The sequence below is a fragment of the Microcaecilia unicolor genome, chromosome 1 (assembly GCF_901765095.1).
Source record: "Microcaecilia unicolor chromosome 1, aMicUni1.1, whole genome shotgun sequence".
Taxonomy (NCBI): domain Eukaryota; kingdom Metazoa; phylum Chordata; class Amphibia; order Gymnophiona; family Siphonopidae; genus Microcaecilia; species Microcaecilia unicolor.
Genome location: NC_044031.1, coordinates 430104213 through 430125076, shown reverse-complemented (window position 1 = coordinate 430125076; position 20864 = coordinate 430104213). Strand labels below are relative to the sequence as shown.

Genomic DNA, 20864 nt, shown 5'->3' with positions numbered 1-20864 from the left:
GTAAGCCAGGTGGGTACTGATTTCCAGCCTATTTTAAAAAGACGTGTAGGCACCTCTGTATCTTCACAAAACACTAGTGGCAAAGCAGCAGAGATTGTGTGAGGCTGAATCTATAGAAATTATGCCTGCTCATGAGCAGACGTGAATATTTGTATGTATTTTACAAACAGAAGTAAATTGCAACTCCATCCACACACCACTAAAACTCTACCTCTGAATACATGTATGCATGGGTCACCATGCACACTTTTAAATGCATGACTCCTGGGGGAATTCCATAAAAGCCCCTTCATATGCATGACAGATCTTTATAAAATTTCCTCCTAAAAATGAGCTCTCAGCCATGAGCACACACCAATCTGTTGCTTTTGGGAAATTTAGCTACATACGCTGGTACTTGGCACTTTTGACCTTGATTGTTCCTTGACATACTCATTATCAGACTCCTGAGGCAGGCACGTCACATACCGTGCCGTGTCGAATCTTGAATATTGACATTACTTTTAACATATATTTCTGTATACCCTTAGTATATTTATTTCATTGTGTTGTGATTTATACGTATTGTTTTTTTGAGCATTGATTTTGTTACTTTTATACATATTTTAAGCAATAAATTTAAATTGTACCGTTTCTGAGGTTTGTCTGGCCTTCCTCCGTTCCCACTTCCCTGTGACTTTGAGGTTAGACAGCTCATGTCCTGTTTTCTTACTTCCCATCCTATTCTCTGAAAGGATTTCTTATTTCTCTTTGGTAAGAGAAGCCTGAAGTACATGCAGATCCAGATTTAGCAGGAGAAAACCATAATGCTTTTTCACCAGTCACAGAGGCACCCTGCAATGGCCCTTGCTTGAAGGAAATAGACGATTGTGTAAATTTGGAGGATAGTCCCTTCCATTTTGTCTTTTGCCGATACAATGGTGGCAGCAGAGCAGAGCAGAACTGCAGTCTCCATATTCTCTGCTAAAGGTGTTTGTTTGGGAAAGATTTCTCAAGATGCTGTTCTACTGTGGAACCGAGTGGGTTAAAAATAACAATCCCCAAACTAGGTCTCCCTGGCGGTAGCACTTGGGGCAAGTCCTTCAGTCACTCAGCAGGTGGCAGGACTGCAGGCCCAGCCTTTCCAGGTCTGTTCAATCTTCAAAGAAAATCCTGCAGTCTACCTACACCTGACACTGTAGTTCTTTTATGCCTCTACCTTCTTGGCTAAAACTGAGGACTAGATGCATCAACCAAACGTAAGTTTCCTACGTCAGAGGAGGGCGGGCACAGAAAAAAGGAGATAGACGTCGGTGGAGGCAGAAGCGATCGACGATCCGTTGTTTCATCCCGTGCAGCGCCTTCACACACAGGTGAGAGGCGCTGCACGTCCGGTAAAGCGGAGGGGGGGAACGGTGGCGACGTACTCAGGGGCGGAGGATGGCGGGAGGCGGAGCAGTGTTGGGAAAAGAAGATCGAGACAGGAAGGGAGGGGGGCCCGGCGCTGCAAAAGTTTAGATTTTTATTTTCAGTTTTAATTTAGTAAAGGGCGGAAGCGGGGAACAGCGGCGATCTCTTGGGGGGGGGGGGGGGCAAGGCCGTCCATACAGGACGCTCCTGATGAGCGCCTTTGCCCCCTCCCAATCCTTTTTTTATGTTTGGAAAGCTTTTATATTTTATGCAGGGGAAAACGGGGAGCCACTGTTTGTGGTGTTTTTATTTATTTTTTTCTCACTTTCCGTTTAAAGATGCCAGCTTTGATTTTTATGGTGCAGGGGGCAGCGGGGAGATGACAGCTCAGGCCTTTACAACTGCTCTGACCATACTTTTAATATGTCGCGGTAAATGATCTGGTGTGATCATCGGTAGTGTTAGTGCATCCCGAATCGCCCACATTACAATGCTAGTTACTCTTTTGTATTCTGTTTTCGTTAGCTGCGTGCTTCGTTGGAAAAAGGCCTTTAATGCATGCAACGGTTAGGAATTTCCTTCGTTAAAGGGTTGTTAGAGGGTCATTAAGGTTTAGTGCATCTGGCCCTAAATCACTCTTTTAAAAGGAAAGGAAAGGATACAGCCAAAGTGGTATACATTTATTATATGTAGGTACATTCTTGTCTGGTGATCTCTCCATTTTTGTACCTGGGGCAGTGGAGAGTTCATTGACTTGCCCAGGAAAACAAGATGCTACAGTGAGAGTTGAACCCAGTTCCCCTGGTTCTCAGCCCACTGCACTAACCATTAGGCTACTCCTCCACTGTAACTGATCTGTATTTCTCTGGAGAGTTTTGTTTGCTTTATTATTAAGGTACATATCATCATGCTGATCAATCCATAGACTGGTGGGTTGTGTCCATCTACCAGCAGGTGGAGATAGAGAGCAATCCTTTTGCCTCCCTATATGTGGTCATGTGCTGCCGGAAACTCCTCAGTATGTTCTCTATCTCAGCAGGTGGTGGTCACACACAGCAGCAGCTCTGGCTAGGTCTCCAAGCCTAATTCTTAGGTTTTGTTGAGTACCTGGGGTTGAGGGCTCTTTTTGAGCAAGTGCAAACCTGGTGGTGCCAGGTCCCTCCTTTTCTCCCCCCTCCCGCTGGCTCCGTTAAAAAAAAAAAAAAATTTTTTTGAACGTCCTTTAAGGGTGTTTATTTCAACGTTTATATCAGCATTTATTGCAGCTGCTCACTGGGACACCAGTTTGTTACAGCTCGGAGCGAGAAGCAGGTAATTTTTACCTTTTGTAGTGGGCAGGGGGTTCCCCGATCGGTCTCCACGTGGCTTATGGCGTCGGAGGGCGAGGGCACGAAGAATCGCTCCCCGGACCGCGTGGGCGCGTCTAGCGGGGATGCGGGGGTTTCAAAGCCTGAATCGCCTTTTTTGGGGCGTTAGTATGGAGTCCGGTCAGTGTCCCGGTTCTTCCTCCGGTGCGGCGGTTTTTCCCGCCATAAGCGCCCATCCCCCGCTGCTCGCCCCCTCCATTTTGGCCGGCCACTCTGCTCGGACGGCTTCTTCTTGGGCCGCCCTCGAGGTGGGAGACGTTAATGCTATGGTCGCCCTTGATTCGGGCGACAGCAAGAAAGCGGCAAACGTTAAGCGCCGTTCTTCCCGCGCGGCTCCTTCTCGGAGTTTCGCGCTGGACGCCATTTTGGATGCGCAGCTTGTTTCTCCCCCGCTGCAGAAGTGCACAATTTGGAGGGTTTCTCCCCTGAGTTCATTTTGCTGCTGCATCAGGCTTTTCTTATGCAAAACACTGCCCCTGCTCCCCTGTCTGATAAAGGGGTTGAGGCCTTCGGAAGCAAACACCCTCGGGTGGATTTCCAGGCCCTAGAGGACTCGGTCTCCTCTGATGTAGATGAGGGCAGCGTATCTGAGTTCTCCCAATGGTCCCTGGGGATCCTTGGAGGAGACCTGATTCCCGCTCGGATGGATAGCGGAATGACCCCTCTGCAGCGCGGATCTTTTCGATCAGAGGATTTGCCCAACCTGTTTAGTGCAGGCCATGAGCATTTTGAAAGATTTCCTCTACGGAGGACGTCTCTCCCTCAGCCTCTGCTGGCTCTGCCATTATGCTGGGGACGAAGCGCCCGCCTAGAACCTTCCACGTGCATATGAAGCCATGCACACCTGATTCGGCTCAATGGGATTTCCCAGAAGCGAGCCTTTAAAGTGGCTAGGGCTATGTCCCGCCTCCTCTCCTCTCCCTGAAGGTGAACGGGAGTCCTTTCTTTTGGCCTTCCGTGGATTCTTTAATCACTACAGTGACTAAGAAAACGGCGTTGCCGGTGGAAGGTGGCACGGCCCTAAAGGACGCGCCACGACAGAAAGACTCGAGGCGGCTTGCTTTAAGTTTGCAGGCATCAGTTTTGAGGCTCCTATGTGGCCAGGGCGTGCCCTGACAATTGTGCAGGGGCTTCCCCCTCGGATCCTTTCCTGAGGGCTGATTGGCCGGCCCTGGAATCGGGCTTGGCCTACTGGCAGACTTGCTGTATGATGTCTGAGAGCCTCGGCTAAAGGTATGGCTCAGACAGTCTCTGCACGCACTGGCTTTGGCTGACGCATTGGTCTGCTGACCACGCCTCTTAAGTCTCGCCTGGCTAAGTTGCTCTTTTAAAGGCAAGCTGCTCTTTGGGGTCGAGCTGGACAAGATTGTGACCAATCTCGGCACGTCTAAGGGCAAGAGGTTACCGGAGGTCAGGGCTCGGGCCAGTGGTGCCCTCCACGGTTCCTCCATAAGGAAGGTTTCAGAAGCCCGTCGTATCGCCCAGACAAGTCGGGCTACTCTGCCCCCTCTTCCTCAAAAGGAACTTCTCCCCAAAGCCGCTACTTCTTTCGCAGATGACCGACGTCCCGGGAGGTGCGTCCTCCGGGTCCTCCCCCAGGGTCTCTATACCCAATGACGAGGCCCTGGTCCATGGCTCAGAGCAGATTGGAGGACGCCTATCCTCGTTTCTGGGCGAGTGGACCAGGGTAACTTCAGACGCTTGGGTGCTGGAAGTCATCAGAGACGGTACAAGCTAGAGTTCTGCCGACCCTTAAGAGACGGGTTGTGCACTCTCCCTGCAAGTCTCCGGTCAAAGCTGTGGCAGTGCAGCAGACTTTGGACAATCTGATCCGCCGGGTGCGGTCGTTTCCGGTTCCAGAAGATCAGCTTGGCAAGGGACGTTACTCCATTTACTTTTGTGGTACCAAAGAAAGGAGGTTCTGTACGGCGTATACTCGACCTCAAAGGGGTCAATCGGGCCTTGAAAGTTCGACACTTCCGAATGGAGGACTCTCCGCTCTGTTATAGCGGCAGTAGAAGGCAGGGGAGTTCCTGGCATCCTTGGACACCAAGGAAGCTTACTGGCATATTCCCATCTGGCCTACTCATCAAAGCTTTCTGCGTTTTGCAGTCCTGCGCCGACACTTCCAGTTCAGAGCCCTCCCATTCGGGTTGGCTTCTGCTCCGCGGACCTTCTCCAAAGTAATGGTGTGGTACATCGCGGCCTTCCTACGCAAGGAAGGAGTACAAGTCCATCCTTATCTGGACGACTGTTTGATCCGAGCCACCCTCTTATGCAGAGTGCGGCAGAGCTTTCAGACCGGGGTGATTGCTCTTTGAGCTCCCTGGGGTTGGATCATCAACTGGGAGAAAAGCCAGCTGCGCCCGACTCAGTCCCTGGGTATCTGGGAGTTTGTTTCGACACCCAAGTGGGGCAGAGTGTTCCTGCCAGACAATCGGATTGTCAAGCTTCAGGCTCAGGTGGACCAGTTCCTAGTAGCCTCTCCTCTTCGGGCTTGGGACTATGTGCAGCTGTTGGGCTCTATGACGGCCACGATGGAAGTAGTGCCCTGGGCCAGGGCCCATATGAGACCTCTACAGCATTCTCTGCTTGCAGCGATGGACTCCAGTGTTGGAGGGATTACGCTGTGCGCCTTCCCTGGATCCAGCGCTGCGCAAGGCGCTGAGCTGGTGGCTGAGGCCAGACAAGCTGTCAGCAGGAATGCCTCTTTGGACCCTGGAGTGGGTTGTCGTCACGACGGACGCCTCTTTGACGGCTGGGGAGCCCACTGCTTGGGAAGGACAGCGCAGGGGCTCTGGTCTCCTGCAGAGGAAAAGTGGTCTATCAACCTCCTGGAACTCAGAGCCATTCGGTTGGCGCTTTTGGAGTTTCTCCCGGTACTGGCGTTGAAGCCAGTACGAGCCCTGTCGGACAATGCCACGGCTGTGGCCTATGTCAATCACTAGGGAGGTACCAAGAGCGCCCCTCTAGCCAAGGAGGCCATGAATCTATGCCAGTGGGCGGAAGCGAACCTGGAACAGCTGTCGGTGGCCCACATTGCGGGGGTCATGAATGTCAAGGCGGACTTTCTCAGTCGCCATACCTTGGATCCCGGAGAGTGGCAGCTATCTGCTCAGGCGTTCTTGGACATCACGAGGTGCTGGGGCCAGCCGAGCCTAGATCTGATGGCGTCATCGGCCAATTGCCAAGTGCCGCGCTTTTTCAGCAGAGGACGGGACCCTCGATCTCTGGGAGTAGATGCTCTTCTCCAACAGTGACCGACACAGGAGCTTCTCTATGTGTTCCCGCCCTGGCCCATGTTGGGCAGGGTGCTAGACCGGATGGCAAAGCATCCGGGCCGGATAATCCTGGTGGGTCCGGACTGGCCAAGACGTCCCTGGTATGCGGACTTGATCAGGCTCTCAGTGGACGGTCCTCTGCGGCTGCCAGCGGAGCGGGGCCTGTTGCATCAGGGTCCCGTGGTGATGGAGGATCCCTCCCTCTTTGATCTTACAGCCTGGCTATTGAGGAAGAAGGGCTTCTCAGACAAGGTCATCGCCACTATGCTGAGAGCGAGGAAGCGCTCTACTTCTACTGCTACGCCAGGGTTTGGCGTACCTTTGCATCGTGGTGTGAGGGCAGGTTCTCTTTCTCCCCTTCACTGCTCCAATTTCTTCAGTGTTGGCGTTCCTGCAAGAAGGTCTGGAAAAAGGCCTGTCGCTCAGTCCTTAAAGTCCAGGTAGCGGCTCTGGCTTGCGTCAGGGGTCGCCTGAAGGGTGCTTCCCTGGCCTCGCAGCCCAATGTGGTGTGCTTTCTCAAGGGAGTTAATCACCTGCGCCCTCCTCTGCACTCAGTGGTACCTGCGTGGAATCTCAATCTGGTGCTAAGAGCCTTGCAGAAGCCGCCTTTTGAACCCTTGCCGAGGGCATCTCTGAAAGACCTGACGTTGAAAGCAGGAGTGTCTGTTCGCACAGTGCCTTCCTTCCTGCCCAAGATTGTTTCTCGCTTCCATGTGAATCAGCAGCTCTGTCTACCGTCCTTTCGTAGAGAGGACTACCCAGAGGAGTATTCTGCTCTCAAATATCTAGATGTGCGACGGGTCATCATCAGATACTTGGAAGTGACCAGTGATTTCCGGAAGTCGGATCATCTGTTTGTGCTGTTCGCAGGTCCTCGTAAGGGTCTGCAGGCTGCCAAGCCTACAGTGGCACGATGGGTCAAGGAAGCCATTGCAGCAGCTTATGTGGCCTCGGGGAAGGTGCCGCCTATCCGGCTGAAGGCTCACTCCACTAGAGCACAGGCGGCCTCAATGGCAGAGGCCGGGTCCGTCTCCTTGGAAGAGATTTGTAAGGCGGCAACTTGGGCATCGCCTCATACCTTCTCCATGTCATTACCGCTGACTGTGGCTGCTCGGGCGGAGGCCCGGTTTGGAGCTTCAGTGGTTGCGGTCAGGGATTTCTATGTCCCGCCCTGGGGTGAGTACTGCTTCGGTACATCCCACCAGTCTACGGATTGATCAGCATGATGATATGGAAGGTAAAATTATGTATCATACCTGATAATTTTCTTTCCATTAATCATAGCTGATCAATCATAGCCCCTCCCAGATATCTGTACTGTATATATTCTGGTTGCATTTCAGGTTCAGTTTAGTCTTCAGTTCCTGTTCAGGAGGACTTCGTGTTCAAGTTTTTTCAATTGGATTCTTCAGGAGTTGAGACGATTTGTGTTACAGTGAGCTGCTGCATCCTCTCCCCTCCGTTTTACGGGGCTGGATTGAGACCTAAATTCTGCCGGCGCTCCCTCCCGCTTCGTGCGGCTGTAGGGCAGCTTTGTACCCATCCCGCTTCGGCGGTGTTAGGGTCAGTCAGCTCCTCCCGCGGTTGCGGTTGCAGGATAAGCCAGATCCCCCCGCATCGGCGGGTGTGGTGTCCCTCCCCTGCTCCGCGGGGATGAGCTGGACGTATTCCCCTCCCCCACTTGTGTGGGGATGAGCTGGGTTAATTCCCCTCCCCCGTTTCGGCGGTGGTGAGCTGGGCAGAGTGTCCCTTTGTGGGTGTAATTCTCTAAGTGCTGAGTCCTGCGGATGGAGCTTTGATATCGACATACTGAGGAGTTTCCGGCAGCACATGACCACATATAGGGAGGCAAAAGGATTGCTCTCTATCGCCACCTGCTGGTAGATGGACACAACCCACCAGTCTATGGATTGATCAGCTATGATTAATGGAAAGAAAATTATCAGGTATGATACATAATTTTACCTTTGATTTGATTTATTGACCATTCCACTCTTCTTAAAGTATTGTTGTGGATTACAATTTTATGATAATTTGTATTAATATTAGATAGTTTCACTGCTTGTTTGTGAAGTTCACATCACACTCTCTTTGTAATTTGAAACTTTTCATGCACATATTTAAAGGTTGTGTCTTTTTTTTCTCCCTTTCTTTGCAGACCAACTGTAATTGGACTTTACTGAGTTTTCTGCTCTGTCTCCTGATAGACTCTTTCTACTCAGGAGATTAGCATGCAGTTAACCAGAGTATAGAACATCACTGTGAAGACTCGGAACTCTTGAACCAAATCTTTAATGCAAATTCAAACAAAGGAAAATAACTTAGTTGTGTAGTGTGCACAAGAGTCTCTGCCCTGCAGATTGGGAGTTTGTTCTCAACTACCCCCCGTCCTCTAGCAAACATGGAAGGTCTAGGAAAGATCCAGCTCTTTGCTGGGAGTGAATGCTGTCAATTAGTGCTGTACAATTCATGATTTGAATCAATTTATCAATTTGTTTTGTAAAAAAATCGGGAGTCTCGATTTGGGATTTCCCTACCTTTCTCCCTCCCGCCCGCCCGCTGTCACCCAAGCTGCTGTCGCTTACCATAGCAGTGCCCGAGGTCTCTTACATCTTTCGCCCGCTCTCTCCCATCCGCGTGGTCATTTTCACTGCCCTGAAGCGTTCTCCCTCTGGAACCGGCGATTCACATAGCCTTCTGCTGGCATCGGAGCCTCTACTCAGGCACGTCTCACCTCTTCGGAAAACAGGAAGTTGCATTAGAATAGGCGGGGATGCGCCTGAGAAGAGGCTTGGACGCTGGCAAAAGGCTGACTGTGAATCGCTGGTGCCGGAGAGAGAACGCTTCAGGGCAGTGAAAATGACCACACAGACTGGAAAGAGCGGGCAAAAGATGTAAGACTCGGGGGGGAGGGGGCGGTGGAGAAGGGAGAAAGAGCTGCCAAGGAGGTTCACTTCCACTCCAGTCTATTAAACCTTTCTCCCTTCTCCAACGCCCAGTGGAGCACTTGGCCAGTGATTTTGTTTAGGCATTCAGTAAGGATTTTAGTTAGAATTTTGTAATAGATATTCAGTAGCAAAATAGGTCTATAGTTTTGGACTTTGCATGAATCTCTGCCAAGTTTGGGATAAGAATGACGGTTGCTTCTGTAATCTACATTGTTGAACAGGGTGTTCTCTAATGTAGTAGAAATATTCCAGAAGGTATGGTAAGAGAACAATATTGAATTGTTTTAAATAAAACTCGGTGGTTAGACCATCAGGTCCTGGAACCTCGTTAGTGGCTAAGGAAGATATGGTATCTAATATGTCTGGGGATGATAGGGGAATCCAAGAATTCTTTCTTAGTTGGGGGGAAGAGATGGGTGAGATACCAGTTTTTAAACTCTATCTAGGTCTTGAACAGATCCTGATTATTCGGATTTAAATAGTTTAGAATAGAATTCTTCAAATAATTCAATTTTGCCTTTGGAGACCATTATAATTTGGCCTTGACTAGACTGTACGTAGGGAATATACTCTCTGTTTTTGGGGGGGGGGGGGTTTAACCTTTTAGAAATTTTGCAAGAAGTTTACCCATTTTGTTGTCACCTGAATTGAACACAATATTCAAGGTGCAGTCGCACCATGGAGCGATACAAAGGCATTATAACGTCCTCATTTTTGTTTTCCATTCCTTTCCTAATAATACCTAACATTCTATTTGCTTTCTTAGCCGCCGCAGCACACTGAGCGAAAGGTTTCAATGTATCATCAACGACGATACCTAGATCCCTTTCTTGGTCAGTGACTCCTAAAGTGGAATCTCGCATGACGTAGCTGTAATTCGGGTTCCTCATGCATCACTTTGCACTTGCTGACGTTAAACGTCATCTGCCATTTAGACGCCCGGTCTCCCAGCCTTGTAAGGTCCTCTTGTAATTTTTCACAATCCTCCCGCGATTTAATGATTTTGAATAACTTTGTGTCGTCAGCAAATTTAATTACCTCACTAGTTACTCCCATCTCTAGGTCATTTATAAATATGTTAAAAAGCAGCGGTCCCAGCACAGAGCCCTGAGGAACCCCACTAACTACCCTTCTCTATTGAGCATACTGACCATTTAACCCTACTTTCTGTTTTCTATCTTTTAACCAGTTTTTAATCCACAATACCTCACGATCTTATCTGAACTTACACTACCCAGACTGTAATGGTATCAAATACAAATCAATTTACGCCTCCAACTTTACATACATAGGCACTCAGCTATGGAATGCCCTACCCAAATCAGTGAAATCTACCCAGAACTATCTGAACTTCCGAAAATTATTGAAATCAGTTTTGTTCAAGAAGGCTTATTCCCCAGGTTCAACTTAACCCAAATTAACTTATGCTATAAATTAAGATCCAAAGACAATAATTACCTGTTACTATCACTTGCCTTTTTTGCTGTTTAATTGTTATTTTATATCTCATTCTCAATTTGTATAATTTTTCTTATTGCACTGTAGCCTCTACAGTTTATGTAAACCACTTTGAGCCTGCATTCAGTGGGAAAAATGTGGGATATAAATGTAATAATAATAATAAGACGGTACCTCGTATCCCATGACTCTCCAATTTCCTCTGGAGTCTTTCATGAGGTACTTTGTCAAACACCTTCTGAAAATGCAGATACACAATATCAACCAGCTCACCTTTATCCACATGTTTGTTCACCCCTTCAAAGAAATGTAGTAGATTGGTAAGGCAAGATTTCCCTTCACTAAATCTGTGTTGGCTTTGTCTCATTAATCCATGCTTATGTATATGCTCTGAAATTTTGTTCTTTATAATAGTCTCTACCATTTTGCTTGGCACCGACGTCAAGCTTATCGGTATATTATTTCCTGGATCACGTCTGGAACCCTTTTTAAAAACTGGCATTACTTTGGCCACCCTTCAATCTTCTGGTAACACACTCAATTTTAAGGATAAATTACATATTACTAACAATAGCTCCATAAGTTCTTTTCAGTTTGAGTACTCTGGGATGAATACCATCCGGTCCAGAAGATACTCTTCAATTTGTAGAACTACCCCATTATATCCTCCAGGGGCACTTAGGATATTGTTTGTGTTATGTTACTTGTTATAGATTATGTATGTTAACTTCACATTGTATGCAAATTTATTTCATGCATATTCATTGTGGGTATACTGAAAACCAGATTGGCTAGATGTCTCCCAAGGTCTGAATTGAGAACCCGTGGTTTAGACAGACTATAAATCCATAAATAAATCTGTACATCTACTATCAAACACTCTCCCCCCCAAAAAACCCCAAACAGGTACTTTTTTTTAAAATTCATTATTTATCATTTTCATTAATTTACAAGAATATATCTTGAACAAGTAAAGCAGTTTAACAGGTTACAGGTAATTTTTCCATAGAAAAAAATAACAAAGGAAAAATATATATTATCAACTTGTATAAGACCCCAAATTGAAGGGGCTGGAAATTAATACTACTCAGGAGATTAGTTTCAGATATCTTTCAAAAATAAAAAGTAAAGGCTTAACAGTATAAACCGCACATTTTTTCCCTTTTCACTTGTCTCTATTTTTAAGGCTAATCAGACCTGCTAAGCTCCAACATAAGTTATAAAACCTTTTTCTGTGTAATAAATTGTTTCAAATGCTCAGAAACAAAAAATACATATTTAACCCCTAGATATTTCACATTACATTTGCATGGGTAATTGAGATTGAAAGAGGCTCCCAAGGCTAATGTAGCGGATCTTAATGCCAAAAACTCTTTCTTTCTAGCCTGAGTCTGTTTAGTAACATCTGGAAAGACTAGTACTTTTTTCCCATAAAATGGGGTTTGTAAGTGCTTTAATGCGGTTTTTCTAACCAGTTCCAGATCCTGTTGGAAAATAAAAGATACCAAAAGAGTTTGTCTTTCAGTTATTTCAGTCAAAGAAGATTCTAGTAATTCCGAAACATTTAAGTCAGGCTGTGTTTGTGGTAATTCTTGAGTGCCCAAACAGGTACTTTTTATCAAGATCATAAACAAATATTTAGTCTAAAATGTGTATAGCAACAATTGCACAATGTTTGAGTTTTTTTTGGCAGGAGAGTGTTATACTAGATGTATGGATTTTTTTCTCTCTTTCTCTACTGTGGATTGTGTACTTTTTGATAAATCTGTTACAAAATGACTGAAGAAGAGGTCTTGAGTTTTGGATTGGCTGGGCCAGAGTTCTGACCTAAACCCTGCTGAAATGTTGAAGCAAGTTGTTCCTGCAAGGAAGCCTTCACATGTCAAGATTTGAATTAGTTTTCTATGGAAAAATAGGCTATAATTTCTCAAAGGTGATGTGACAGACTGGCCGACAGTTAATAGGACATGTTTTAAGTTTCAACATTTTTTATTGACGACAAAGCATCTAAAATACAGACATCTGGCTTGAACAAAACGCCAGCAAACAAACAAACAGTCACAGCCTCTTAACTGACAGAGTCTGTCATCAACTTATTTTAGTCATTTCTCCCTCCCCCCTTTCCCTATCCCCCTCGATCCACCCTCCCCCCCCCCTCTTCAGTATGCTTTATTATTTAAAGTTGGTGCTAAACATGGCAAAAAAAAACATGAATCTGAGGAAAGGGGGAGTAGGAGGAGTAGGCTCTTGAACAACACTAGTAGGCGACGTAGATTAGGAACAATCTCTTTATTTAAATATACACTCGACTCAACACAGCCGTGTTTCGGCGCTACAGACGCCTTCTTCAGGAGTCTTGTGATATATAAATATACGAATATTAAGCTCAAAGAGAATGAAAACAAGGCTTCTGCTACAATTGTAATCCACTGCCGATGCAGGAAAAAAGCTCAGCGTATTCAATTGCACTTCTGTGCAATTGAATACGCTGAGCTTTTTTCCTGCATCGGCAGTGGATTACAATTGTAGTAGAAGCCTTGTTTTCATTCTCTTTGAGCTTAATATTCGTATATTTATATATCACAAGACTCCTGAAGAAGGTGTCTGTAGCGCCGAAACACGGCTGTGTTGAGTCGAGTGTATATTTAAATAAAGAGATTGTTCCTAATCTACGTCGCCTACTAGTGTTGTTCAAGAGCCTACTCCTCCTACTCCCCCTTTCCTCAGATTCTACTTTTCGTAGGAATTTATGTACCTCCACCCTTGTGGTGGTTTGGCTTGCTTGCAAAAAAAAACATGATTCATCACCATACATTGATTAACCTAAAGATATACTAACATTTTGATAGTTAACTGTTTTGTATGGTTTAACTTGGCAAAATAACAAAGATGTAAAGAAACAGAACTTGGAGGCAAAACCCGATAACAATGCCACAGTAGTTATTCTCTCATTAACACTTAGTATGATCCATTCTGCCCAGCATTTCCTATAAAGCGCCCCCCCCTTCTCATCCTGTGTTATTCACCATTAACTGCTCGTTCCCCAATTTGAGACCTGTTTTATAATTGTAGAGAGAAAAGAGAGGGTCTTCAATTATGTAAACCAAACCCTTATTTAACAGATAAATAATCTGCTACATTTGGTTTAAGGTAGAGTCCCTCTATTACAAAACAACCCGTAGGCTGACCAGATCTGATAAGAGTACCCCTTCAACTCTAATCCCTTGGCCTCATCGTCCAAATCTTTAACATTAAACTATCTAATCTTAACAAATCCTTCTTGCCCAACCACCTCCCCTCAACTTCCCCTCAATAGGGCATATTTAATTAAAGTTATTGCTGCTCAAGGATGTGCCACCAGTTACTGAGCAAAGGGTTCACAAACATTTTTCTCATAAGAGTGAGCTGGAAGAAATCACTTGAATGTCTGGATTCCAATACCAATGATGTAATGATGCAGTTTTAGTATCCTCTGCTTTATGCAGAGAGAAGTCTTTTTTTTTTTCGTTTTTGGAATAATTTTCTAAAATTAGTTCTCAGCGAACAAGCAGGCTTATTTATTCTCACATATGGGTAATGCGATTCCGCATGGCCCGGTCTGGAGCTTATGACAAGCTATTAAGAGCTTTGTGGAGCACGAGACAACGCTCTACTACGCATGCACAAGTGCTTCCCTGCCTGCCACAAGAGTGCAGTTATCACAGTTCTTTTTTTTACTGCGATGAAGAGTGGCTGTGTGTTTTGGGGTTTTTTAGCTGCTCTTCACAGTTCAGTCCAAAGAGCTTATCTTGAGTGCCGTTTGGCTTGTTTTGTGCTGCTTTTCACAGGTTTCCCTTTTCAGATGACTTCTTTTTCCTTCCCTTATTGTTTTCTTTTCTTTTTCCTGTTTTTAAGGGTTTTTTTTTTTGTTTGTTTTTTTTATTATTATTATTCCCATATCACTGGTTTGCTTTTAGGCCTTGACTTCGACCGCGTTTCCCCTTTCATTTTCTCTGGTGCCTTACCCTTTTGTGAAGCACCATCGAGTTTGATTTGGCTGTTGAGGTTTTTCCTTCCATGTCCACTCAAGTTCCCAATGACTTTAAGCACTGTACCCAGTGTCCTGTAATTTTTTTACTTTTTGAAAGAATAAAAAAATCAATTCATTTTTACCGTTTATATACCACTCAGGATTTTGTAGACATCAATCACATCTCCCTTCAGCTGCCTCTTTTTTTCCAAGCTGAAGAGCCCTAACCTCTTTAACCTTTCCTCATATGAGAGGAGTTCCATCCTCTTTATCATTTTGGTCGCTCTTCTTTGAATCTTTTCTGATTCCACTATATATATTTTTTTTTTTAGATACTGTGACCGGAATTGTACACAAAACTCAAGGTGAGGTCGCACCATGAAGCCATACAGAGGCATTATAGTATTCTTGATCCTATTTACCATCCGTTTCTTAATAATTCCTGTTTGCTTTTTTAGCTATTGCGCCACTACCACCACCACAACACACTGGGCAGAATATTTCAGCATATTGTTTGCAATGACACCTAGATCTTTTTCTTGGGTGTGGACTCCCAAAGTTGACCCTAGCATCGGATAACTAAGATTTGGATTATTGTTCCTAAGGTGCATCACTTTGCATTTGTCCATATTAAAATTTCATCTGCCATTTGGATGACCGGTCTTTCAATTTCCTAAGATCTTCCTGCAGTTTTTCACAGTTTGCATGTGTTTTAATAACTTTGAATAGTTTTGTCATCTGTAAATTTAATCACCTCACTTTGTGTCATTTTGATTTCCAGATCATTTATAAATATGTTGTATAGCACCAGTCCTAATCCCTGTGGCACTCCACTATTTGACCTCCTCCACTGAAAAAAATGGCATTTAACCCTATCCCCCTGTTTTCTGTCCAATAATCAATTCCTAATCCACATTGCCTCCTATCCCCATGACTGTTTAATTTTCTCAGGAGTCTTTCATGAGGAACTTTTGTCAAAATCTTTCTGAAACTCTAGATACATCAACCAGCTCACCTATATCTACACCTTCAAAGAAATGAAGCAAATTGGTGAGGCAAGACTTCCCTTGACTGAACCCATGCTGATTCTGTCCCATTAAGCCACATTTGTCTATGTGTGGCTAACGTCTGCCTCTCCTCAGAAACACTAGCTCACTAAGAGCAAGATGCACTAAAGACGTCGGTAATTCCCGTTCCCTACGGATTCCATAGCGAATCGGTAGGGAACGGGAATGCATCAACGATAGGGAATGCAAATGAGCTACTCGTAACTCACTTGCATTCTCTATTCCTTCGGTACCTGAGTCGGAGAATCGGGACGTCCCTTTTGATTAGGCTCCTCTTCCTGGTCTCTTCAGCCAATCAAAGCGGGCTTAGCTGGCTGTTGTCAGTGAAACGCGCTCTGATTGGCTGAAGAGACCAGGAAGAGGAGCCTAATCTAAAGGGACGTCCCGATTCTCCGGCAACCAGGAAAATAGAAAAATTTTGCTGTGGAGGGGTAAGTGGCACGGCGAAGACAAAATAGAAGGGGGAAAAAAACACGAGCGCCGGCAGAGCAAAAAACTGCGGAAAAAAAACCATCTCTCACAAGCGCAGGGAGAGTACGTCCTTAAAGGACGCCCCTCACATGCGCTCCCTGCTTTTTTTTTTCTTTTTTACCTTTTTTGGGGGCCCTTTTCCTTTCCGATTCCCTCACAGGAGCCCTAACGAGAGGTGCAGACCTCCCGTTAGGGTTCCTACGGTAAGGGAATCGGAAAAACGGTAGTGCATCTCATTATAATGGGCTGCAACGGTAGTGCAGCTCATTATAATAGCTTTTGAATCATTTGCATTCCGTTTTCATTGCCTGCTACCGTGGCAGGGAAAATGCCCTTAGTGCATGTCCCGGGTAAACTACTTGCGTTTTAAACTGGCTGGAACCAGTTTAAAACGCAAGTTGTGGTCTCGTTAGGTTTTGTGCTTCTGGCCCTAAGTGTGTACAGATGCTCCCAAAGCTTGTGTTGCTGGCAACCCGCCTCAACCAATGCATAGTTTCCAAATTCTCTGGTTGCCTAGTAGTAAGGGTGATAACCCCTTATCCTCACCCCCACACAGTGACCAAAGATGTAACATGTTGCCACTCCATCAAGCCCCATTCCTTTTTGCAAAACCCACAGTTGCCCCCTGATGACCTTTCCTTAGCCTTACCTGAACATCCCTGGTGCCCATGTAAAGGCTTTGGAACATAGAAAATAATGGCAAACATTATCAAATCTGCCTATCTATACTGTCTACTAACTTTTTCACTCCCTGAGAGATCTTACGTTCTTATTCCAACTCTCTTCTGTGTCTCAGTTCAAAAAGCAGTTGAAATCCTGGCTGTTTTGTAAAGCGTTTGTTTGAGGGGAGGGTTTTCAGGTGTTTCTGGGGCATTAACTGTTTATGTGGGGGTTTTTTTTACATGTTTTTATCTTGGGGGGGGGGCTTTAATGAGTGTTATATTGTACCCCGCCTAGATGGCTAGATTGGTGGGTTATAAATGTATTAAATAAATAAATTCAGATAGTGTCTTCACCGAAAGCTGTTGCACACGTTCACCACCCTTTTCATAAATATTTCCTTAGATTACCTCTGATTCTGTTTCCTTTCACCTTCATCCTATGCCCTTATTCCGGAGCTTTTCTTTCAATTGAAAGAGAGTCGTTTGCTGTGCAGCTTGAACAGCACCAAAAATGGCATGGGGTCTGCACCTGAACACATATGAGAAGAGACTTTAAGACCTGAATATGTATATGCTAAAAGACAGGAGGAGCAGGGGAGATATGATAAAGACGTGTAAATACATGAGAGGGCATTAGTGAACAAACAGATCTTTTTCGAAGGAGGCACTGTAGAACTAGAGAACATGAAATGAAGCTGCAAGGAGGTAAACTTAAGATCAGTATCAGGAAATTATTTTATCATAGAAAGGCTGGTGGATACCTGGAATGTTATCCTGATGGAGCTGGTGTGGATAAGAACAGAGACAAAATAGGATCCCTATATAGTAAGAGGATGGAATCAAAGCAAAACTTAAGGGGTCTGGTAGAAATCAGGTGGCATTAAACACCAAGACACCCATAGGAATATAAGGGGCATCTTGGCATTTATCGCCAGCTGATTTCTACTGTGAGCTAGTAAAACACCCCCCAAAAAAGGCATAGAGGATTGTAACCTGCATGGAGCAGAAGATACAACTCTAACAACCTTACTAGGCAGATTAGATACTGATTTTTATCTGCTGCCATTTACTTCATCCCCAGTCATTGCTGCCCATGTGGTGCTATTTTCCAAGATTGCTCTGGCAGACCCCTAGTAGTTCTGTTCCTACATTGCTGTTGGAGGTTAAGGTGGAGTTTTCCTAACAGTGGTGCTGGAACACAAGAAAGCAGATTCATTCAGGTCCAAGAGGGTTAGGATGGGTCCAGTAATGACTATAAAGTTATTGTCATTTTATTTATGTTTTATGTATGTAGGTATTTACTTATTTATTTTGGAAGCTTATATTTTGGGTGATGTAGAATGTACACAGTTGGGGAGACTTAATTTTTTCCTTCTCTTTTACTAGGTGAATTTTATTTCTGCAAGTCCAGGGAAGGTTGTTTGTGAAATGAAAGTTGAAGAGGAGCACACAAATGCAAATGGTACTTTACACGGAGGTATGACGGCCACTCTTGTGGATATCATTTCAACAGCTGCATTCATTTATACAGAGAGAGGACTGCCAGGAGTCAGCGTGGATATGAACATAACGTGAGTGAGATGGTACTGTGCTACTGGTAGAGAATGAGGAAGTACTGTTTTATATCCTTTTGAGGATGTAAAGTGTTAAGCTCATGCGAATAAAACCATAACTTGCAACGAACATTATTTAACTTTTCCATTTTCATACGCCTACCTCCTAACGCTCTTTTCCTTCTGCACCCAATTCCTCCTATGTTCAATTTATTTATCCGTTAACCTCATTAATATTACTACAAATTGTATATTCGTCTTACGACTTTGTAATTCTTTATATTGTTACTTATGTAAGCAGCATTGAGTCTGCCATGTGTGGGAAAGCGCAGGGTACAAATGTAATAAATAAATAAATAAAAATGCCTTCATCCAGCTGCTGAGTGCAATAATCAAGGAGGTCAAGGGCCTACAGGAAGGTCATTTACTCTGAAAGGCATCAACTTTTAACATCTGAGGTTCTTGAGTTTGTATCCACCAATGTTACCACAGCTTTCTAAGATACATTATAGGCTAAGAAGTAGGCCATCCCATCAGCGGTCGGGAGGAGGAGTAGTTTGATTAGAGGAAGAAAAAAATGAATGAACGATTAGTTGGGTAGGGGAGATATAGATCTAGAGTTCTTAGGCAGTGGCGTAGCCAGACCTGACATTTTGGGTGGACCCAAAACTAATATGGGTGGGCAACACCCCTTCCTTTCCCTACCATCCCCCCATTCATCCCTCCCCGTAGCCCAGCATCAGCCCTTCCCTTTCCTATCCCCCATCCATTCATCCATCCATCCTCATAGCCTGGCATCAGCCCATCCTTTCCCTACCCCCCCCCCCCCAATCCATCCTCATAGCCTGGCATCAGCCCTTCCCTTCCCTCTCCCCATCTAACCTTCCCCGTAGCTTGGCATCAGCCCTTCCCTTTCCTATCCCTCATCCTTCCCTACCCCCCAATCCATCCTCATAGCCCGGCATCAGCCCTTCCCTTTCCTACCATCCATCCCGTTGCTAGGCATCAGCCTACCGTACTCCCCACCCCTCGTAGCCTAGCATCAGCCTTGTCCTACCCACCCCCCATAGTCTGGCATCTCCCCTCCTCCCACCCAGAAGCACACCAACATTAAATATAAAACCTTTTTTTTTAATGTCTTGGGCACTGCAGAGACCAACCCCACCCAGAAACTCCTTTACATTACATATAAAACTTTTTTTAATTATTTTTTTTAACCTGGGTACTGCAGAACCATCCCTACCCCAAAATCCACACCAACATGAAAAATATACCTTTTTTTTTTTTTTTTTTTAACATTTTAACCTCGGCACTGAGCCCACCCCCACCCAGAAACCCACCAACAATAAGTTTTAATGGTGGGTTTCTGGGTGGGGGTAGGGTCTTCACTGCCAAGGGGGAAAAAATGTATATTTAATGATTAAATACATATTCCTCCCCCCACTCCCACAGGCAGTGAAGAGCCCACCACCAGCATTACATTGTACATATTAAAAAAAAAAAAAACCTAAACATTTGTTTTACCTGGCAGCTGGGCTTATCTGTATGGGCTGGCAGCTGCTGCTGCTGCTGCTTGGAGTTGGCAGTAAAGTAAAGGTACTCGATTCTGGAATGATCTCGATTCGAATTTCGATTTTCCCAAATTCCCACATTTCAGGGCAGGCCAGGGCAGGCTGAGGCTTGCACTAACTCTGCGTGCCGTGCGTGCACATGCAGCTATGCCCGCCCCTCAGATGCCAGTTGAGTTGCCACGAGCGAGCTCAGCGGACGGAGCTGAGGCCTAGTGGAGCAAGAGCGAGGCTGAGCACGCCCGCCGCCACACACAGCCACTTCCGCGTAGGATGGAAAACAACGACGCGCTGATGCGACCTGCAACTTACTGGAGAGATGATAGATCAGCTGAGCGGCAGTGAGCGGGTGCCCGCAACGGTGCGACGTGTAGTACGCTAGGAGGCTGCTGCAGTCAGTGAGTGTGTGCGCTTGGGTTGTGGTGGGCGGGCCTGAGCTGAAATCGGGCTGAAAGGAACCTGGAGAGAGGAGAGCTGAGCCAGAGTGCGAGCGGGTGCCGTCTCTGCCATGGTACGCACTGTTGCTGCAGTTGCAGTGTGTGTGTGTGCGCTTGGGTGGGCGGGCCTGGGCCCACCCAGGCCCACCCGTAGCTACGCCCCTGTTCTTAGGCTAGTCAGCACAGGAGAACATCCAGAGATAGATTACAGAACATGATTATTTCCCTCATCAAACAGCTTGAGGCAAATTATAATAATCTTCAACCAGCACCGTTCCACTCCTTCACAAATTTAAACAATCGCTGGACCTACTAAATCAATTAAACATAACTAAAGTAATCACAAGTTTACAGATGAAGAAATCTGTTAGTCAAAATTAAATTATATATCCCACCAGACTCCTAGAATATTTTTCCCCACTTATTTTTCTACCTAAGGAACATGATCCATAGATGGCATAAAGGAGTGTCTTCTGATGTCTAGAGAACCACATATAGCGGGTCTTCTCTAAATTAACATTTAGTTCATTGGTCTTAAACCGTTCTGAAAACTCATGCAAACACTTCTCTAAACGCCTCATGGGAATACCCTGATTTTTCTTAAATTCTAGCTATAATCGCACATCATCTGCTAATAAATTGCAATCTAAGCCA

At 45.5% G+C, this 20864-nt stretch overlaps 1 protein-coding gene across 2 annotated transcripts in view; it reads left to right on the top strand.

The window, feature by feature from the left end:
* Positions 1-20864, top strand: part of ACOT13 (acyl-CoA thioesterase 13) — a 55970-nt gene that overhangs the window by 17993 nt on the left and 17113 nt on the right. For both annotated transcript variants that reach the window (XM_030212229.1, XM_030212220.1), the window contains exon 3: positions 18039-18223. In XM_030212229.1, coding sequence (XP_030068089.1) covers positions 18039-18223 — 185 coding nt within the window. The remainder of the gene's footprint in view (positions 1-18038; positions 18224-20864) is intronic.